At 40.3% G+C, this 19616-nt stretch overlaps 1 protein-coding gene across 1 annotated transcript in view; it reads left to right on the plus strand.

The window, feature by feature from the left end:
- Positions 1 to 19616, plus strand: part of AFG2A (AFG2 AAA ATPase homolog A) — a 170069-nt gene that overhangs the window by 10685 nt on the left and 139768 nt on the right. The window contains 2 exon segments of the mRNA XM_063415283.1: positions 10205 to 10359; positions 14483 to 14692. Coding sequence (XP_063271353.1) covers positions 10205 to 10359; positions 14483 to 14692 — 365 coding nt within the window.

A 19616-nucleotide genomic window follows, 5' to 3' on the forward strand; every position in this document is an offset into this window, starting at 1 on the left:
TCATAATCCAGCTGCAAATAGATGGTATTTACCCACTTCATGATTACCTCTTAGAAAATAAATCTGGAATGTTGTGCAGGTTGAATATTACATAGATAAAAAAACTTCAGGCATCTACCTGTGACTGATTGCAGGACATGGTGTTATCCAGGAACTTTGCATCCAAAGGCAGTGGTGGGAATGAGGGGAGGAGGGTGTCTCCTTCCTATTGCTCTTATTTCTTCAAGTTTGAATCCGTGCTGTCAGATTTCCCTGTCGTTTGTTACCATCGGGTGACCTCTGCTGGGGAAAATACAGTGCAGCACCATTAACTCCTTGCAGCTCACATGAAGTTTTCCTTTTCAAGAAGTTGCAAAAGCATGAGTCAGTCGAGCTGTTACATAAACTGAACTTCAGTTGCTCATCATTAAGAAACGTTCTTAGTTGGATTATTTTTCTTTTTTTCCAGTTAAGCACTTTATCTGTTTTTATATTACATTTTCAACACCTTGTAAAATATTACTGCTTTCACTGGAGTTAAACTTAGCAAAGACTTTTATAATCTACTGTTTCTCCTCAGCAGAGCAAGATTGCTGCATATGGCAAATTTTCCAGTGTTTTGTCTAGCTTTTTGTGTTGTTCCAAGATGCATGGGCTCCTACTGCTTCACTTCAGAAACTCTGCTGTGGGCCAAGCTAGCTTGCTGTCCAGGAATGCTCTCTGATATTCAGTCTAAGCTTTCCTTGTTTAGTTTTGTCCCATTATTTCTATTTACATCCTTGTATAAAACGTTTGCTCTTCCTCCTTAGTGTTTACACCCTTCAGATATCTCTAGGCTGTTCTCATGTCCCCTACCTCCTCATTCATTACTGTGCCAAAGTATAAATATTTAGCTCTTTTAATCTTTTCTCATAAATAAGTTCTTCCTGCCTTCTGAGAAATTGTGTTGATTTTCTCTGAACTGCCTCCAGTTTGTCAATAACCTTTTTAGTGATGTAGGCCTTAGAATTGAACATAACATTTCATATATATATATATATTACACCGTAAAACCTAGTATAAACATGTAGTTAAGGTGTCTGATGCACAATTCTAAATGTCCAAAATTCTTGGTATTGAGACAATATCGGAGTTAAGAACTCTTTCACAAATATTAAGGTTATTTGTGGCACATTCAGACTTGATGTGTGTGTAAGTACAGTGAAATGTGGAAACTAGCTTAGAAAAAGGATTTCAGAACTCAGGAATACATGTTCAGTTTTTGGCACAGGATTACTGTTGCCTGCTGATTGTGTTTCTGTTGTGGTCTGTGGGAGACTCTTGAGTCCTGCAATACCCCATTGGGTATCCTTGGGTTTGTGGCTGGGAAGATTGCAAGTTTGCAAGCTAAATATGTTTATATTCTTAATACAAAGTTTAGATTGTTTTCCAGAGGTCTCATCTTTCCTTATCTTTCTACTTCAACTCTGTTTTTTTTAACACATGTATTGTGTATATACTGCTTATATAAACCAAGGGTGCAGTAATTAGTAACATGGTAAATGTAGTATTTGTGGGGCTTTTGCATCTGTAGTCAGGTTTCCTAAGATACTTCATTACAAAAGCTTTGATGTTTGCTTCTATATAATTCTGAAGACCGTTTGTTAATGGAAAGTAAATAACCATTGTAGAATTAAACATATTCCAACTGGTTTTTTTTTGCAGAAGTTGTTTGTTCTCCAATGCACAATTTGCTTAGTGGTACTGCTTGGGTCAGACAGGCGAGTTTCGTGTTCTGTTTGGCAACTCTGCATTTTCATGGGAATTTTTGAACTTCATGAAGAAGTTTTGGGGGCCTGTAATGTCCATTTTGTGTTAGATGTTTCTAGGCCCCCATGACTATGGTGTGTTCAGAACTGTGGTGTGGTGTATGCTGGGATGGGCAGGGAGGGGAAAAGAGGACAAGAAGCTTGGAGAATCTGTGCAGTGTGATCTCGACTTTCCCAAACAGGGTATTGTGACCAAAACCCATGAAACCTTACATGGATTTGCTTATAATAATCAGCTAAGAGTGTTTTTATTTTATCTGCGGAATTTTTAAAGTATTAGTGGATTTTTCTTCTTTTCCTTCACTGAAGATACAGTTCTAGCCTCTCAAAAAAATGAGACCACAAAACTGATTTTTGTAAGGTATCTACATGTCCAGACTTAGAATACTGGTCATGGCTACGCTGGAGAAATTAAGATTGCTACTGCTTAGCAAGATACTTGTGATTTCCACAGAAGTTACCAGCCAAATATGATAAACCTGCAGATTCCATGCTGGGCACTGGGCCACATCCCATGGACACCAGCTTGCAGTAGGCTCCTCTTGGTAGACTCCTGAGGACTTGACTACCATCTGAGGGATTTACACACAGAGAATTCTTGACAAGAAAGGGCCTATTTATGTGTGTAGCTGAGAAAGTCATATTCTTCAGGTTGGCAGAGGTCTACGTATCCTAAATTATTTAGTAGACTGTTTTTTAGTGTGAACAGCTGCCTTTTGAATTGTTTTATCTCATGCAGAGGAGTGTATAGAAGACAGACTGCTATATCCTTGCATATAATGTCAGTGTTTGTATGCCCTTGAGATCATGTAGCTTCTCCTTTATTTAATTTGCCATGTGGTCTTTTATTAATTCCCTAAAAATTATATTGATTTTAATTTATTGGCAAAGATAAGCACTGTACTTCTTAATAATAATAAAAAAACCCTTATGAAATGTTGATTATGTAGCAGGGACATGAATGGTATAAACTGTACTGAATGTTAGAAGATGCTTAGCAACAAAGGTTTCCAAATATAGCAATTTATTATAAACTTATCCTTCTATGGCTGCTTGTAGCATTTCAAGAGGGTGAATATAAATATAGCTTGATTTCTTCAAGGAATGGGTTCAGTCATACTGTTTACAGAGAAGGGAAGTATTTGCTTTGTGACTCTCAGAATTTATCTTGAACATCCTTGTTCATTACACATCATTTCAGTGTGCTGATATAAAACACTTGGGCTGTGATAAGATAGCATCACGAGGAGAGGAAGAACAAATGGCTTTGTTTAAACAGTGGTCACTCTGGCAAGAACATTGATTTGCTTCCAGTAAGGATGCTGTAACCACTGAGACTTTGAGACTTCTCTGAAAGAGGCGCTGGTGGCTTTGTTTTGTGTCAGAAATTTCTTCATTGCCTGAAAAAGGTATCACCCTGCTTAGCCTTTAGGTTTAGAATGGTTTACTGGCTTGAGCTGTCTGTTACAAAAAAAACTTAGAGAAATAAGAGATTGAGATGCATCTTTGAGCAGTATGAATTGGCATTACTCTGAATCTGTGAAGCTACTTTCATAGGCATGTGATAATGGTCTGTTGTCCTGTGCTCATAATTTTGAGTCCTGTCGTTTGGAGATCTTGTCTGTGCTGCTCATTTGCCCTTTAATTATCCCTGCATACTGATGAATAATACAGGATGGAGAGGCTTTATGCTGTTTAATCCATAGCTCTGTATGTCGATTTTATATGGATATTAGATCTGTAAAGTGTAATTTATTTAGGAGCATACTGTACTTGGCTTTTTGTTGGAACTGAGAAACTTTCTGCTGTATCTCCTACATCTCAAAAAAGAGTTTCTGCAATCTACTTGCATTAAAAGTAAGAATTAAAAAACAATAATCAACTGAAGGACTGTCTCAGGATTTTTCTGGGTTTCCCTGTAACTGGCGGGGAAGTGAATTCCCCTGAAGCCCAGGAATGTCTCTTTGTTAGGCCTGTGTGGTTTTCCCCCCAGCTCCTGCAGTTGTGGTAGCCTGGCCACCTGCAGGAAACATGAGCCGTGTGGGCTAATGTGATTAACAGTGAGGCTCTGTGCACCCCGAGGAGCAGCCCCTGCCTGCTCTCTGAGCCAGACAAACGCTGCCTTCAATCCGTGCCTTCCCAGCCTCCTATCTCAAATCGAGCTCTTCCTTTCAGCTCAGGCACAGGCCTGATGAAACAGCCCAGTGTTAGGGCATCAAGAATATCCTTCCTTTCTTTTAAGCCATTAAGATTCTGAACCTTTCCCAGCACTGTCTGGACCTGAGTTCTGCTGGGGGTGTGCAACAAATGTAGATATTTTTCTTGGATTATACTGCTAAATGTAGGAATGTGGGTTTGAGAATGTTGAAAATGCAGATTTTGACAGAGGCAGTTGATGACCAAGGCAATGGGATGGTTTGTTTTGCAGGCTGGTTTTTGGTTTGCTTTCAAATTAACTGACTGCAGTTACAGATTTGAAGGGGGAAGCACTGCTTGACATGCTATAATTATTTTATTCCCTTATGGAAAGTGACTGAAAATACCATGTCTGTGTTGTTATTTATTAGTAGCAGAGACAAATATTGAAGCTATGCTGTTGCAAACAATCTGCTATTGCATTGTCTAACTGAGTACTGGTTCCCATGTGACCCTCAAAATGAGGTGGGAAAGGCTGCTTGCCTTTTTGTGAAAAGGTCATGTAGAAAATGTGGGAGTTTGGGGAATATTAATAACATATCTAGTCAGATGGTCAATACAAAAAAAAGTGTTATGAAATTTTTGCGGAAAGGCCAGAATATTGGATTTTGAAAAACACTGAAAAGCATAGATGTGATACAAAAGTAAAGCTACAAATGAATTTTTGGACTGGGACAGCTGAGTTTTCTGGCACTGTGTTCTGTGACTCTAATTTATGGTGTAAGGAGAGCAAGAAAATCCAATGCCCATTTCAGTGTTCCTGAGTGTAAAGTTGGTTCTGTGTTCTGTGGTGTTTAAGTTGTGTCTCTGAAGCAGAGGGTGTTTCTAAACCTAAGGAATGGCTGAGCAGGTTAGGAGCAAAGGGGCCCTGGCTTGCCCACACACATGGCAAAGCAATGTGGCTTTTTTGGCCTCTGTAACATGTGTTTTGGGATTATTTCTTTGAGTAGCAGCTTGGAATGATGGCTTTTCTGCAGAAGTGGCTACATGTGGCTGCTGCCTCTCTTGAAGCAAGGCCAGTGCATGCTGTGTTGGTTTTTTGAGTTACTTTTTTCTTAAAGAAAATATTTACCCATTTTTTAGTTTGTTTTGTAATGATACTTGATTTTTGTTTCTGCACGAGGAACATTGCACTCACTGCAGTCAGGGCATGTGAACTTTTGGTTTTCATCATAACTAATTTTAAGTGTGTGTTTATCCAAAACTTGCAGCTAATTGGATGATGGGTTTGCTGACTTCATGCACACAGTTATGGGTTGAGTACTTAATCATCTGCTTAAAGCACATCCCATTCTGCCTGCTGATATTTATATAAGCAGGAAAGAGGGATTATTTCTCAGAAGAGTTGATCAATAACTGTAACTAATATTTTAAATGAACCTTCTTGGCAGATAAGTCACCATGTTCTTGCTTCTGCAGCTTGAGTGGTATGGAAGAAATGATGTGTGGCAATGCAGTCAGCAGTAGGTATTTGTACGTAGAATGATTAGCTACTGTCGGGGGATAGAGCTTAAACATTTTCAGGCAAAGTTTTCATACATCTCCTGACTTTAATTTTTAGCTGTATCCTTTGCCTACATTCCTAATTACAATTAGACTGGGCAGTTAGCCATTAGCTTGTTGCTTCTTGTCTTTCTTGCCCTTGCTGTTCTGGTAGCCTGGCAGTCCTTATTTTTCACCTCACACATGTGTGACCACCGTTAGGTACATTTATGTCTGGGAGCAGGCTGGGAACAGTCTGGTATTCCTCATTTCCCTCTGTTGTCACAGTGTCAGGATAAATGACGTGTGTGTGTACCTGATCTGTGAATAAACCATTTCCTCTACGAAAGTAGTTCTGGAAATGCAGTTCCTCCTTCCTTCCTTGCCCTCCCCTGTCACACCTCTCAGCAGCTTTCAGGCAGCTCCACAGACATGTTCCAGCAAATGCCAGGACTTCTCAGGAAGGACTATAAATTGTAGATATAATCCCTGCAGTAGGTTAGTGCTCAGGTTAGCCCAGTGAATTTGCGATGTTGTGGTTACAAGGGATTTAAGGGCATTATCTTTTCTGTGCAAACAGTGCATGGAAGTTCTTCAGGGTTTTTTCCCATATAGCTCTGGCAGCTAAAGACAGATTGCAGAATATGGTTTTGAGAACAAAAAGTCAAGGTTCCTGCTTCCTGGCTTTTTTCCTAAATACAGTTTTACATAGAGGTTAAATTTAAAAAAAGTTTAAAATACATTTATAAACCGACTTTAAATGGCATGAAATGCTTTTCTATGGATAAACCTGTTAAATTTTGAAGTGTAGTATGTAAACATCTGGAAGTAGAGGAAGATGCCCCCTCCAGTGCCATAAGAAAGCTGGGATCTTACCCATCCATGCCCTTCTGTTGAGCATTCCACTGCCAGCCATGTGGTAGAGGATCATGTTGGATCTGACAGCTGTCACAGGGAGAAATAGTGTGTGTCTTCTGGGTTTGGCCAGAAGAATTTGGGAGGGAAATGCCAGATTAGCAGAGAAAGAGGAAACATTTCCTTTGTAAACAACCTAACAAGAAGATAACAATTTCTTTGAAGCTACATACAGATTCTGGGATTCTGGTAGAGTAAGTCCAGACAGGGTGGATTTGCAAAAGGAACAGCTGATGGGCAGTAAAAGATGCATGATTAACCATTTTGTTGGGCTGTTTATTTCCTCAAGTGTTGTGTAAATGTTCTGTTTTGGGAACCTAAAGTATATATGTTGGTCATCCTTAGTGGCTGCTTCCCATTATTTACAGTGGTATGTAATGATACACAGACTGACAAATACAGCAGGGTTGTAGGGTCTATTTTTAGGCTCGGATATTTGTTATTATGACCTAATGTGCCAAAACTTAGCAAAGCTAAGAGCAAGACAATCTTACAGGCCAACAATGCTATTGACCTTGTGCGTAGCCTGGTACCAAAGAAGGATCATCTGTACCAGGACAGGGCGTTCTGCTGGGTTTTTCCCTTCTGTCCACTTGGTTTCCTTTATTCTAGACAGGATGAGTTGATGAGGTAGAGCACACAGTTGCTGGGCTGGAACAGACTGTTTATTTTCCATTGTTTGGAATCATGCATGCCTTATTATGCTTTTCCTCTTTGCCCCCTCCCCCGCCTTTGCCCCCTCCCCCGCCTTTGCCCCCTCCCCCGCCTTTGCCCCCCCCCTTTGCCTGCCCCCCTCTTTGCCCCTCTCCTCTCCTGGATTTGCCATTGCTGCTTCACTGCGGATCAGTGTTGTTCACTGTCCCTTTGCTCAAAGTAGGTAACCCCTGCCTGTGTAAAGTCTCACAGACCCTTCAGCAGGATAACTGTGCTTCAGTCTTTCCTCCCCACATGCAGGACTGGAATAAAACAGATAAAACCCTCTAGCCCACTTCTGAGCCCCACCCAGGCAGTGCCAAAAGGGTTATTGATACTTACGAACCCTGAAGAATGGAGTAACATCTGAAAAGCAGCAAACAGAGCTGAAACAAATGCTGTGCTCAGAGTCAGTTCACAGCAATGACATTATGCTCAACCCAAAACATTGCTGTGTGGAAGACACCCAGGAGGTGCCTGGTGTTTTCTGAGGTGTCCCTGTTTGTATCTGCATTATAACTTGTGTAGTGGTGAACATGGCTTTGCTGTAGGTTTCCACCTCCTTTGCCTCTGCACTGCTTCTGGCAGCAGGGTTTGCATGCTGCCCTGCATTTCCTTACATTAAATCCATCTTTCAGTGTCTCGAGACACGGATGTGTTTTCATGCCTCTGGCAAGCCACTGACTGTATCCTTCTCCTCTTACTGTGGCTCCCCCTCCCACCCCTCTTGTTAGAGGTCAATCTGAAGTGCAGGAAGGAATGATTATGATAACAGGAGGAAACAGGAAGAATCATGCTTTCTTTTTCAATCTGTTTTTTATTATTGTTTTAATGTAAAACATTGTTTCAATTAAATGCTGACCTGTGCAGTGGTGTGTGCGTGCACATGCTGAAATGAATTCCGGCTTTGTTTGGAAAGCTCTGACCTCCTTATTCCTGTTCTGGATCAAGGCTGTTGCCTTTTAAACCCACTGCTGAGGACTGAAATTTCACTCATACTCCTTGTAGCACTGGCAGTAACAAACCTGAAGAGCCGTGGTCTCTCTGGGCATTTTTATTTGCTGTTCTCTCTCAATTTTTAAAATAAGCGTGCTTGGTTTTACAATTTACTCATGTCATGGGAAAAAGAGTAACCATGACATTTAAAATGCATCAAATGAGTGCTGGGCTGCACTGGCACTTGGTGGAGTAGATAGGTATAGAAATAAGCGGATATTTTTGTCATTTAAGTGCTTTCTCTAAGCCTAAATTTCATCTGATGTTATTTACTTGTATTTTTTTAAACTGAGATTCCCATGTGAATTGACTACCCTGAAAGAAACTGTAAGACTGGACCCCAATGCCCACTGACACCCCACAAAGTCTTAGCTGCAATGAGACTGGAATAATATATTGAATTTGTTATTTGTTATTTAATGTGATTTGTTGGATCTGGGATGGTGAATCTATGTTGTCTCATTTGTTTGTTTGTTTGGTTTTTTTTAATGAAATTTTTCAGAGGAAGGAAGAAGTGGGCGAGGAATAACATGAAATTTGCCTGAGTTGTTAAAATGAGTCAGTTACATTTTATACTTGTCCTCTGGTGACCAGCTTTTCATTTTTCTCCTTGGCCTCATGGAATGTTTTTATTTATGTATCTTATTAGTTTTGGATGTTCTGTGCAAGGGGAAACCTGAATTACAAACTTTTTTCTTTCTGTTACTGTATTAAGAGCCTGGGTATTGGATGCAGGTGCTCCGACTCTGCCGTAATTGGCACTTTATGGAGGAACACCAGCTGTACTGCTTCACAGGGGACGTATTATGTCTCTTCACACATTGTCTATATTGTAGGAAATGCAGAATTCCTGTCATTGTCAGAAACTTTGCATGTCTGCATCTACCAGGGCCTCTGCAGAAAAAAAAGACAACAATCTGCTGAAAGTTAAAACCACATCTATTTTCAGAAACTGCTTATCCCTTTTATTGTCCTTTCATGTAGCACTAATTGATGTTTTGTTTGGTTAAATATAGAAGAGACTTAACAAATGTTTGTCTTTTTATGGTTGTGCAAGGTGAGTTGGTGTGGTATGAACTGCCTCATTTGTTTTAGAACACATGGCAACAGATAATGTGTATCTTGTGCGTATACCTGTATATAAAATTATACTCATCATGTAATAATATACCAGAAAAAAAAGTTTAACATTTTCAGTCACAGGACAGAATTGGAAGCAGAAATAATACAACTCTAAATTTAATCAGACCTTAGAAGGAATAATTATACAGGGGAATCCATCCTTTTGGGTATCATACGCAACAGGGGCTGCAGTTGCTCTCTTGGGAGTGCCCGGGAGCTGCCAACGGTACTGCTCGGTCCTGCCCGAGGAGTATTGATGTATTCATGTGTGAGTAGGTGGGAATTGTGTAGCTTTTGGGGGATTGATTTATAGGAGAATTAGTATCAAGATTTATAAGATTTATAACTAAGAATTTGTAACAAGATTTATAGATACTGTGTATGAGTGATTTGCCTAAACAAAAGAGTGGGAAAAAGCTTTGCCTGCATTTGAAAAATGTAATTGCTGAAGGGAGCAAAGAATTATTGAGTGTCAAAGGGAATGTTTGTTCCATATCAAGAAAAATGCAGGTGTCTGGCATCTTACTACATGGAAAAATAGGGTTCCAGTGGAAGTTAAAGCAATCTCATCAGGTTTTTTAAAAAAGTTTTGAAGATACTGTCCTGATAATAGAGAAGTGGGCAAGGTTGCAGATTGCTTTTGAGCTGATTTATATGTCCTTGAATGTTCATTATCCCACTTCCGCTGTTGTTTAGAAATGTGTTCAGATCAATGTATGGATGTTTGGAGGGTTTGCCCTGTAAGCTTCATCTCTGGGAAAACAGGACCAAGGCTGTTCCATTCTGTCTTTTGGAACAGATACAGCTTATATTCTATCTGTGGTTGTTAAATCCCCTTTTTTGTGCTCTCTCATCAGATATCTTGCATGTTTTTGACGCAGTTCAGGTCCAGCACCGAGACACTCTGTTGAACATAGTTTCCTTTCCAGCGCTGCATTGTTTGTGTGTGGTACACTGTGCTTGTGAGAAGCAGGAGGAAGCCTACCTATTTCCATGTTGTTTTGTTTCACTAGGTTTGTACGCACTGCGGAGAGTGCTGGGGAAGAGGCCTGGCCTGTGGGACACGGCGATGGCTGGGTCAGTGATGATTGCTTTCAATGACTTCCTGCAGGGGATGAATGATGTCAGGCCCAGTGCCATGAGGGAGGTGGCAATTGATGTGCCAAAAGTAAGTTGTTCTGTGTAATGCTGTGGCAGCCCTGTCAGGGCCACATAAAGAGAGGAATTTTATGGAGTGGAAGCCTTAATATACTTGTAAATGTGCATCATCTTTCTGTTTGCATGTTTGTTTATTTATTTATAATTTTGAAGAACCATTTGCAGAATTGTTCCTAGTGCTTCAGTGTTCCAAACTTCAGAGTCTGGAGTGCAGGATCCTATATCCCGATCTTTTTTATGCTGAGTGGGTTAATGGGATCAAAATCTTCAAATGTTCTGGGAAGGTCTGGAACACCGTGAAAGCTGGAGCCTTTTGAGAAGCAGACACAAAATAAATCAAAACCTAACTGTTAGCATTTGTAACCAAAGTGTGTTGAAGACAAAGCTGAGAAGAGTTTGATTGCTCTGATTTTTATGTTGATGTGGCCTAAATATATTCAGTGGCATAATGTGGTTTTAGGTGAAGGCAGAATTCGATGCCGTAGGCTGAATATCACTGCCAAACAGTCACCTATCAGGTGACCGTCATTGTATGAACAGTTTATTTGGCAGTGCCAGGTTCATCTTTACCCTGCTCACTGCCCTCTTAGTTACATATAATACTAGTTCAGTAGCAGACCCAACATAAATTGGGCTGGGAACTGATCTGGTTTAAGGCAGCTCTGATCTATGTTAAGAAGACTGAGCAGAAGAATTTTTTATTTAATCTGACTAAATCCTGATTCTGTGAGCAGTAGTGCTGGTGTTTCTCAGCAGCTCCGCAAGCCCTAGAAGAAAACATTTATGTTTCATTGCATGAAAATTAGTCATTAGGGAATTAGATTGCACAACTGTAGACCCTTATGCCCAAACTTATAGGAATGGGAAATAAAATCCGTGAACCGGATGCTGCACATAGCCAGCTCGGATGTCACACTTGGCTTGCTAAGAGTCCGTGCTGTGCAGGGTGGAATTGCCTGGGCTGGCCTCAAACAGCTTTTCCTGGAAATGGTGTCGTGGCACCAATATCCTCAAGGCTAAGTGCTTCTCCTGAGAGCCAGAGTGACTGTTTCATTGTGCTACTGGCTTGTAGGCTCGGGTAGTTATCCCTGTGCTGTGCCTCTCAGGCACTCCAGCCCCTTTGGAGCCAGGTGGAATGCTGTCCAATGGCACAACGCAGGCAGGTAGAAGCAAGGTCTTGAGCTACTGCAAGAAATCTCTTCTCAGTCCTGGTCAACTTACTCCTCTTGTCCACTAAACCATCCTGCTAGCGACTTTCTTGTTTGTCACTTGATTTTATTTGTTGAACACCCACTGAGTTATTGGAGTACTACTGGAATTCATTCCTTTATTAACAACATAGTAGAGATTGGTTTTGTGCTGATAGGACCTGCATTTCCACAAAGTAATGGATGTTCTCTGAAGATGTAGGGTAAATTTGAAGCCATCATTTGAAGCTTGCTGCCTGGGGTGAGTTTGAAGTAGGATCTAAAGTACTCAGTGCAACAGATTTTGTGTCCTACCAAAGGAAAGAAGTTTAGAACTAGATGATCTTTAGGGTTCATTCCATCTCAAGCTATTCTGTGAATGCTGTCATCTAAAAAATCCTTGCTAAAAATTAACTTCAATACTAAATAAATTCTAAGCTGTGAGATTTTTTTTTTTTCCCAAAGAGAAGACAGGAGTTTGAGGTACATTAATAGTTTCACCTTTTAGGTATTTATTGCAGATACAGTACTCACTTAGCATCTCCCTTGGTGTGGATGGGACTTGTGGCCTTTGTAGTTACTTACAAGTGAAACCATTGACATACATGAGATTTTTTTTTGATTTTTAGCTTCATTTTTCAGATGGTGGGGCTCTTTCATATTTCATTGCTTTGCAGTAGCCATGTGCCAATCAAGTGACAGGAATTCAAAGTAACGTCTGAATAAAGCCATGATTCCTTCCTCTTATGTCTGAATTTTGTTGGCTGTGACCAAGGCAAACATAAAATCCTTGCTTCCTGGTTCTGTGTGGCATCTTGCCTTACATTTTTACAGAGCCTTTCTTAAACTTTGCTGTTTGTTACAACTTTTTGAGAAGGCTGCTTTTTCTGCAGCAGGGATTTAGTAGAGAGGGGATGCACATTATAAATCAGGAAGTTAATACTGCCGTTCTTTGGAGAGTTGCACTGCAGTTGCCGTTCCTCCCTCTCCTATGGGTCTTTCTAAAGATTTTTTTCAGAGAGTGCTGTGGGTTTTCCGTGCCTCTTTCACTCCCTTTGCTGTAATCAACACTCAGATTTGTGTCTTTGCAGCCAAAAGGTTCTGGATATGACATCCTTTGCCTGTCTGCTTTATTTCTTTATTACTGGTGCTTAATAACCTCTGGGGAGCTGCTGCTCTGCATCACACTCTGAGCTCTGTTGACCTACGGAGAGCTAAAGATTGCAGAACTAATGGAATGTTGGTGTCCTACACACTGTAGCAGAGAGCTGGTTTTTTGTGTGTGAGCCCAGCCCCAAGGCTAATCTTTAAAGCCAATTCCACAGTGACAGAGCATCACACCTCATTGCTGGTGTTGCAAGACCTCTCCTTTGAGTTCCTGTGCAGGTGAGAGGAATTGCTAGTGGACTGTTCCCCAGCCTCTCTCCCCCTGCCCCCCCACCCCCCCTTACCTCTCTCCTTCTGAAATGAGGACAAATTTGTTCTGTTTAGAATTCACCAGAATGCGAAGATAATGGTTTATTAGCTATTTCGCATCTAATACTATTGCTGCACCAATTCCACGCCTTGTACTGTTGGAGTTTAAAATGTAAGCAAAGTCAGAAGTCTCCAGATTGCTGAAAACAATCTTCATGTAAGGTGGCCTTACTTCACCTTTTCTATACAATTCTGTCACTTGTGCTGGTGTTAAATGACATGTAGTGGATCTGAAAAATCACTTGAATGATGCCTGAATGATATTAAGGAGACTGAATATTTGCAGAAGATAAATGACTGAATATTTAAAAGGGTAAAAATAACATATAAGTGTTTTCTCCCTGGCTTTTTACATGCATGTAAAGTACTGCTAGTAGATCTTGCCTTCTGTTGCTGAAACTTATAGGGAATTCATGACGGCCTAATTAATTTCAAGATGGTCCTGTTCATGTTTATCAAAATCTTTGTCTAGATAGAGAGACATAATGATAAGAATGACTACACCATTTTTTGCCAGGTATGAGTAAGGATTGACATTGAGAAAAGGAGAACAAGCTTATGTTGTCTCCTTCCCTCAGAAAAAGTTGTCAAAGAATATCAAGATTTAGTTTTATGCAGTTTACAAAGCTCCTACATAGAATCAAGGGTTGTAGGTATAGGTAATACATCTTTTTAAATGAAATTTAAACCACACTTTCATATATGACTCAGAAACACAAACTTTTGTGTGTTTGCTGTTTGCTCTCTGCTCTCTTTGTAATATTCTTCTACATCGAAGTCTGATAATCTAAGAGAAATTTTATTTGATTTGAAGTTTGCTTGGTCTTAAACAAAAGTGCTTGCACCACAACCAAATGCTCTTTTTCATCCACTTTAAATAGCAGACTGAATTACCTTTTCCAGGGACCATGTACTTCTACATTCCATTCCTTGTCCTGGCATTAGAAGAACATAAGGACAAACCAAGAGTGGCAACAGATTTTAGCTCAGGGAAAGGGCAATACCTTACCTCTCAGCAACACTCTGCTTGCTTTTCACATGTAATTCACTTTCCAGAGCCGAAGGACGATTTATCTTGACCAAAGTTCTGAAAGAGTGTTTTAAGGCAGAAGATAATTTGATTTAGGTGTGCCTTGACATATTTAATACTTGAAGTGAATGGGAGTAGATGGTGACCAGAGGAAGAGCAGGCTGGGAGGATGTGGAAAAAAGTCTCTGGCTTGTTGACAGAGGTGTGGCAGGTTTTAGATTTGTCTGCTTTTTTGGGTAGGAGATATCACATGCCTTTATATATTGCTGACAAGCCTGTCTTGTGCTTCTTGCTTAATAAATACTTTTTGAAGAAGTGCCTCATTAAAAACAATTTCATTAAAGAACCAGTAGACATTCTACACAGCATGTTTGATTTGTTTACTTTTTTAATAGTTCTGCTTCATGGTCTGAATTCAGCAAAAATGCTCTGTTCTTCAGGTATCTTGGTCAGACATAGGAGGACTAGAAGATGTCAAGCTGAAGTTGAAGCAGGCAGTTGAATGGCCTCTCAAACATCCAGAGTCCTTCATCCGAATGGGGATCCAGCCTCCCAAAGGCGTCCTGCTTTATGGACCTCCTGGGTGCTCAAAAACCATGATAGCAAAAGCTTTGGCTCATGAAAGTGGCCTCAACTTCTTGGCGGTGAAGGTAGGCCATTCAGACTCACATTTTCTTAACTCCTGCATAACAACTGATGGTTTACCAATTTCCAGTGTTAAAATCCAGTGGCTCTTAGTGTTTCTGATCCCTATATTTGCTCCAGGAAACACCCTGTACATACAATGTAAATCTGTGTTTTCTTGTATGCTGTTAAAGGAATTGTTACTTATTCTATCACAGAACAGATGTTGGATGGGCAGGTAAGCTGTGGAGTGACATCTTAAATATTGGCATTGTTTAAAGCCTTTCTAAAAGTGGCAACAATATTTATACTGCAGTTAAAGCAATGTAAATGAAAAGTGACTCTGGATAGGGGATAGCTGCTCTTACTGTAATAATTGTGCGCATGGAAATATTATCATCTAATCTCTCAAATTCCTTTTCATTCCTCAGGAAGGTCACTTTCTTTCTCTCACTGTGTTTCATTGCAAATTTTTCTTGTCCTGTGTGCCTTTTTTTCTGGGGCAATAGTTGTACTTCATCAGTTTTCAGAAAACTTGCAAAATCAGTTATATTTTGAATACTCTTGGATAAATGGGATATTCTCTCAACATTAAGAAACACTTAGTATAGAAAAAATTTGGGTTTTGTTGCCTATGAATCAATGTAATTGATCACTGTGGGTTGTATGGAAAACACATGAATGGAAGTTATTTAATAATAATGCTGAGCTTCACTGTGTAGGAAGGAAAAAAAAAAGATAGCAGAGTGATTCCACATGGGGTAGTCGTGCAACTGTGTCAGAATGTTAATGAAGTGCAAGAAAAAACATTTGTTTAGGTATTTTGAAAGTATCTCCTCCTCAGCAGTAAGATCACGTCCCCTTCTCTGCTGACCATCTCTTTACTCACAAAGCCTCCTGTGTTAATTTCTGCACAGCTTCCTCCTCCCATCCTTTCAGGCACACTGTAGCTGTGGAACCTCTCTGGGAGCAGAGGCAGTTGTGTTGACCCTCAAGCCAGCAGTCCTTCACTGCCTGGGCTCCCTGGGACTGCAGGCAGCCCTTTGGGTCACAGTCACATCAACAAGGGCAGCCTTGGAAACTTCAGCCCTTAAGAAACACTACCTTTATTGCCTCTTCCATAAAGACAAAGTAGTTCTTTGTGCTCCAGAGTTACTGGTAAACAAGGTAACCTTTTCCTCTGCCTCTGCTTAAAAGAAAACGTTCCTCTTTGTCTTGCCCTAAGCACTGGTGCCCAAGAGGGTGGGGAAAAAAAGTAGCAGTCTGGCAAAAAAAAAAAAACAGTTAAAAATGGATGTTGCTGCTATGTTGTATCCCTCGTCAGACATTTTTACTGATGCAGTTAATTGTCCGAAAGTGAAGGGTGGCTCATGCTGACCAGGAGGTAGCCAAAGGTGCAATGATGGGAAATGCTGGTGTTCAGCAATGCAGCGTTTTTCCATGGTGGAGTTCTGCACATGCAACATCCCCCACTGACAAGCTGCAGCTGAAGTGTCTGGCTCTAGGAAACTGCTGGTGATTCCCTGTTGGTTTAAATCCCCTGGCCTGGAGCTGGTCAAATATTCAATGTACAGATGTTTCAAGAGGCACATCTCTGGAGCATGTCCAGCCTTGGACATGCTGACTCCAGGAAGGGAACATAGCTCACTTTTTCTAACTTCACATTTGTTTCCTGGACAGAAAAAGGCAACATCCATCATGTACTAAATGTGTTAAACATCATCTGTAGCACTTTTTCAAGCACAACAGGCATGAATTAATTTCCACTGCAAGTGTTCCTGCAATAAATCCAAAGTAGATGAATATGTGGGGTTTAGGTTTGTTTTGTTGGTTTTTTGTTTTTTTTTTTTTTTTTTTTTCCTTTTCTTGCTTATAGCCCTATTAATTTTTCCATTCTCTACATTATGTCTTGAATATCCATCCCTGGAACTGACATCAGTCATTTTGAAATGAAAGTGTGATTCTTGATGATTTACTTTTCAGACTTGGATTTTCCTTTCACTCTCTCTGGACTAAGTATTTCTGATGAAAAGTGTCTGCTGCACAGGTTGTAGGATACTCTTGTGGGGTAGTGCAGAGGGCAGAGGTTCTTGGGCCCTTCTGGAGCAGGGGCTGCAGGCAGGAGGCACAGCTCTAGCTGTGGGAGCCTGCTGCTGGATGCTGCCTCTCCCTTTGTCTGTGAAGCCTGAGAGGAAATTGATTCTGTTACATGCAGCGCTTCTTCAGTCCAGTGATTTTTGGAAGGCTGGACCTATTGTGTCTGCACACTGCATTTATGAGCCGCAGGCACAGTAAGTCCCGGCTCCCACCAGTGCTGGATGTACTGTCCTTGTCTGAGCTGACTGTCCAGCCGCAGTTCAGCAGGTATCGCCCCGGCCTGCCTCCAGGAAGGCTTTGTTTGCCAGATGTGTCTGCAGTTTGGACAGCTGACTCTGTTCAGTGAGATGTTTCAGCTGGGTTATGAGCAAACTGTTCAAATGTGACCTTTCCATCTGTCTTGGGCATGGGGAGCTGTCACAAGGCAGCCTCTGGCCCATGTCTGATGGGCCTCTTGTGAGGTTTGGGAGGTGGGCTGAGCCTCCATGTCATTTCTGGGCAGAGGAGCTGAAGAAAATAACGTGATAACAGATGTTTGACGTTGCATCCTGTTCTCTCCTGAAATCTATTGTGAGGTTTAAATGGTTAGCGTTACAATGAATGTGGCCCTTTTGTAAACTTGCTCTTTGATACTTGGCCAAAATCTTTTTATAGCTGTATTTTCACCAAGATTGGTGACCTTTTGCTTTTCCAGAGCAAAGCAAAGCTTGTTGGTTGGTTTGTTTTACAAAGCAATCTTGCATATAATTCCTAGGGGGAATAGTTTATTTTTGTTCCTTCTTTTGACTTTCTTTGTCTCTAATACAATGTATCTTCTAAATTTACTGGGGAGGAGGTTGTCAACTGCTTTCCAGGGGATGGCTCTTCCTGCTCCTTCCCGCCAACCCCTTTTTCTAAATATCTTGTAGCATTGAGGCTTTTCAGGGTTTTAGTGGTCATCTGGATTATTCCCTCTCCAAATCTCTGTTAGAGAAAAGGCAACTGAATTGTTCTCAGCTGCTTGGAGGTTTTTCAATGTTTTGCAGTTATGGATACAAGCAAGTGTAAGACTGTGAAGGAATGGATTAGGATAATTTTTTCATTCTGCAGGACTGAACATCAGTCTTGACTTATCAATAGCTTTTGATCTGACTGCTTATTTCAGTCAACCTTGTCTGTACTTTTGTCCTTCACAATCCTCTTGTGCTTGTCCCAAAGTTTGTAATTTTCTTCTGAAATGTGTTTTATGCATTTTTGTGCTAGTAAGAAAAACCCCTTATATACAGGTATTGGACCTATCCATATGAATATGATGGGGATATAATTTTTAGCTTCTGTCAGGCTGATGACACCTTGCTGTTATATACAACCTGTATCTTTGATGTTTTTGCATTAGATGTCATCTAGCTTTCTGAAACTGAATATGAAGGAAATGATACCCTTGTCACTTTGTATTCCCTCTTTTGACTATTTTTGTGGTAGGTATTTCTATGGATTGTTTTGACAGTTCCTGCACTTCAGGTCAGCTTTGACTAGCTGTTTTTTTGAGCTATATTTTTGTGAGACCACTAGGATTTTTGTGGTGATATTATATTTTTGAAAAAAACTCACCTATCTTGCTGTATGCCATAGATAATTATCTCTGCGTTTGTCTTGCATCTTAGTTTATTTAGATGTGTTACCACTGCCCTCTTGGATTTTAAATTTCTTAGTTTATTTTAATTTTAGGGAATCCTGTGTCATTGTGTTGTGCCAAGAATCAAATGAGTATTACTTTTCCTTACAGATATTCTGTTGCTTTTCTGGGAAGCAATTTGCAGAGACTGTGTGGATTTTTTCCCCCCTCCTATTATTGTGCTATTTAGGTCATTAACGTTAGTACCAAATAATAAAACCATTGAGCTTTTTGTGGTTTTAACCTATTTCAGAATGAACACTGGAGCCTGCTCTTAACATGTCAGGCTGGGAGGCACCATCAAGGTACCCATCCAGATAAACTCCATCACCCAGCTGTGATGGTCTGATCCATGGGGACTTGGAGTTCTGTTTTCTGTCCAACAAGCAGATTACCTGAGTTTATAAGATATATAGCAAGAAAAATTATGTAACCTCTATATGCTTGTGAAGGTTTCAGAAACATCATTTTTCCTCTTGCTGCTTAGTGCTTTTTAATATTTGTCTGTTTAAAATCAAAAGTAAGTCAAAACCTCACTTGGGGTAGTGACAAAAACCAGCTTAAATTTTAAAACGTTAAATGCCTTGCAGGTCAGCTAAGTGAGACACGGTAATTGTTATAAACAGGATGAAGCAATACTTGAAAAAAAAAACCCACCACACAAAACACAGAAAACCAAACCCACCTGTGACAGTAAGGACTGTTTAAGGATGTGAGCACTGAGTAAAACACTAGTACAGATGATGTGAACTATATTGTTCATAAACTTTAATTTGAAACATTGAATAGGAGATCTAACTACAGTGTGATTTAAAAAAAAATTTAAAAAAAGAAAATATTTTTTACCTTTTATTTGCTGTTACTTAAGAGCTGGGGCTGAAGAAATATTTTCTTTTTACAATTAGCAGTAATTACAAAAATATACTCTGTTCCCAGGGCTCTGACTTCACTTTGGCTTGGTTTAGCTTCCTGTATCACCCAGCTGATGCTTTTGTACCACTCCCCGTGCTTGACATGTGCTTAAGCTTAGTTTGTCATCTGGGTCAATTATGTCAAAATGTTTTCCAATTCAATTTTCCTCTGCTTTTCCCTTCAGCTCTGGCTGTGGCAGCTCCAACAGATTAATGAGGCTTGAAAAGGTCGACTGCTTTGCTTTGTGAAGAACTGTCTCTGAGTTTTGGGGAGATAGCTTAGCCTTT

Source organism: Prinia subflava, chromosome 18 (assembly GCF_021018805.1).
Source record: "Prinia subflava isolate CZ2003 ecotype Zambia chromosome 18, Cam_Psub_1.2, whole genome shotgun sequence".
Lineage (NCBI taxonomy): Eukaryota > Metazoa > Chordata > Aves > Passeriformes > Cisticolidae > Prinia > Prinia subflava.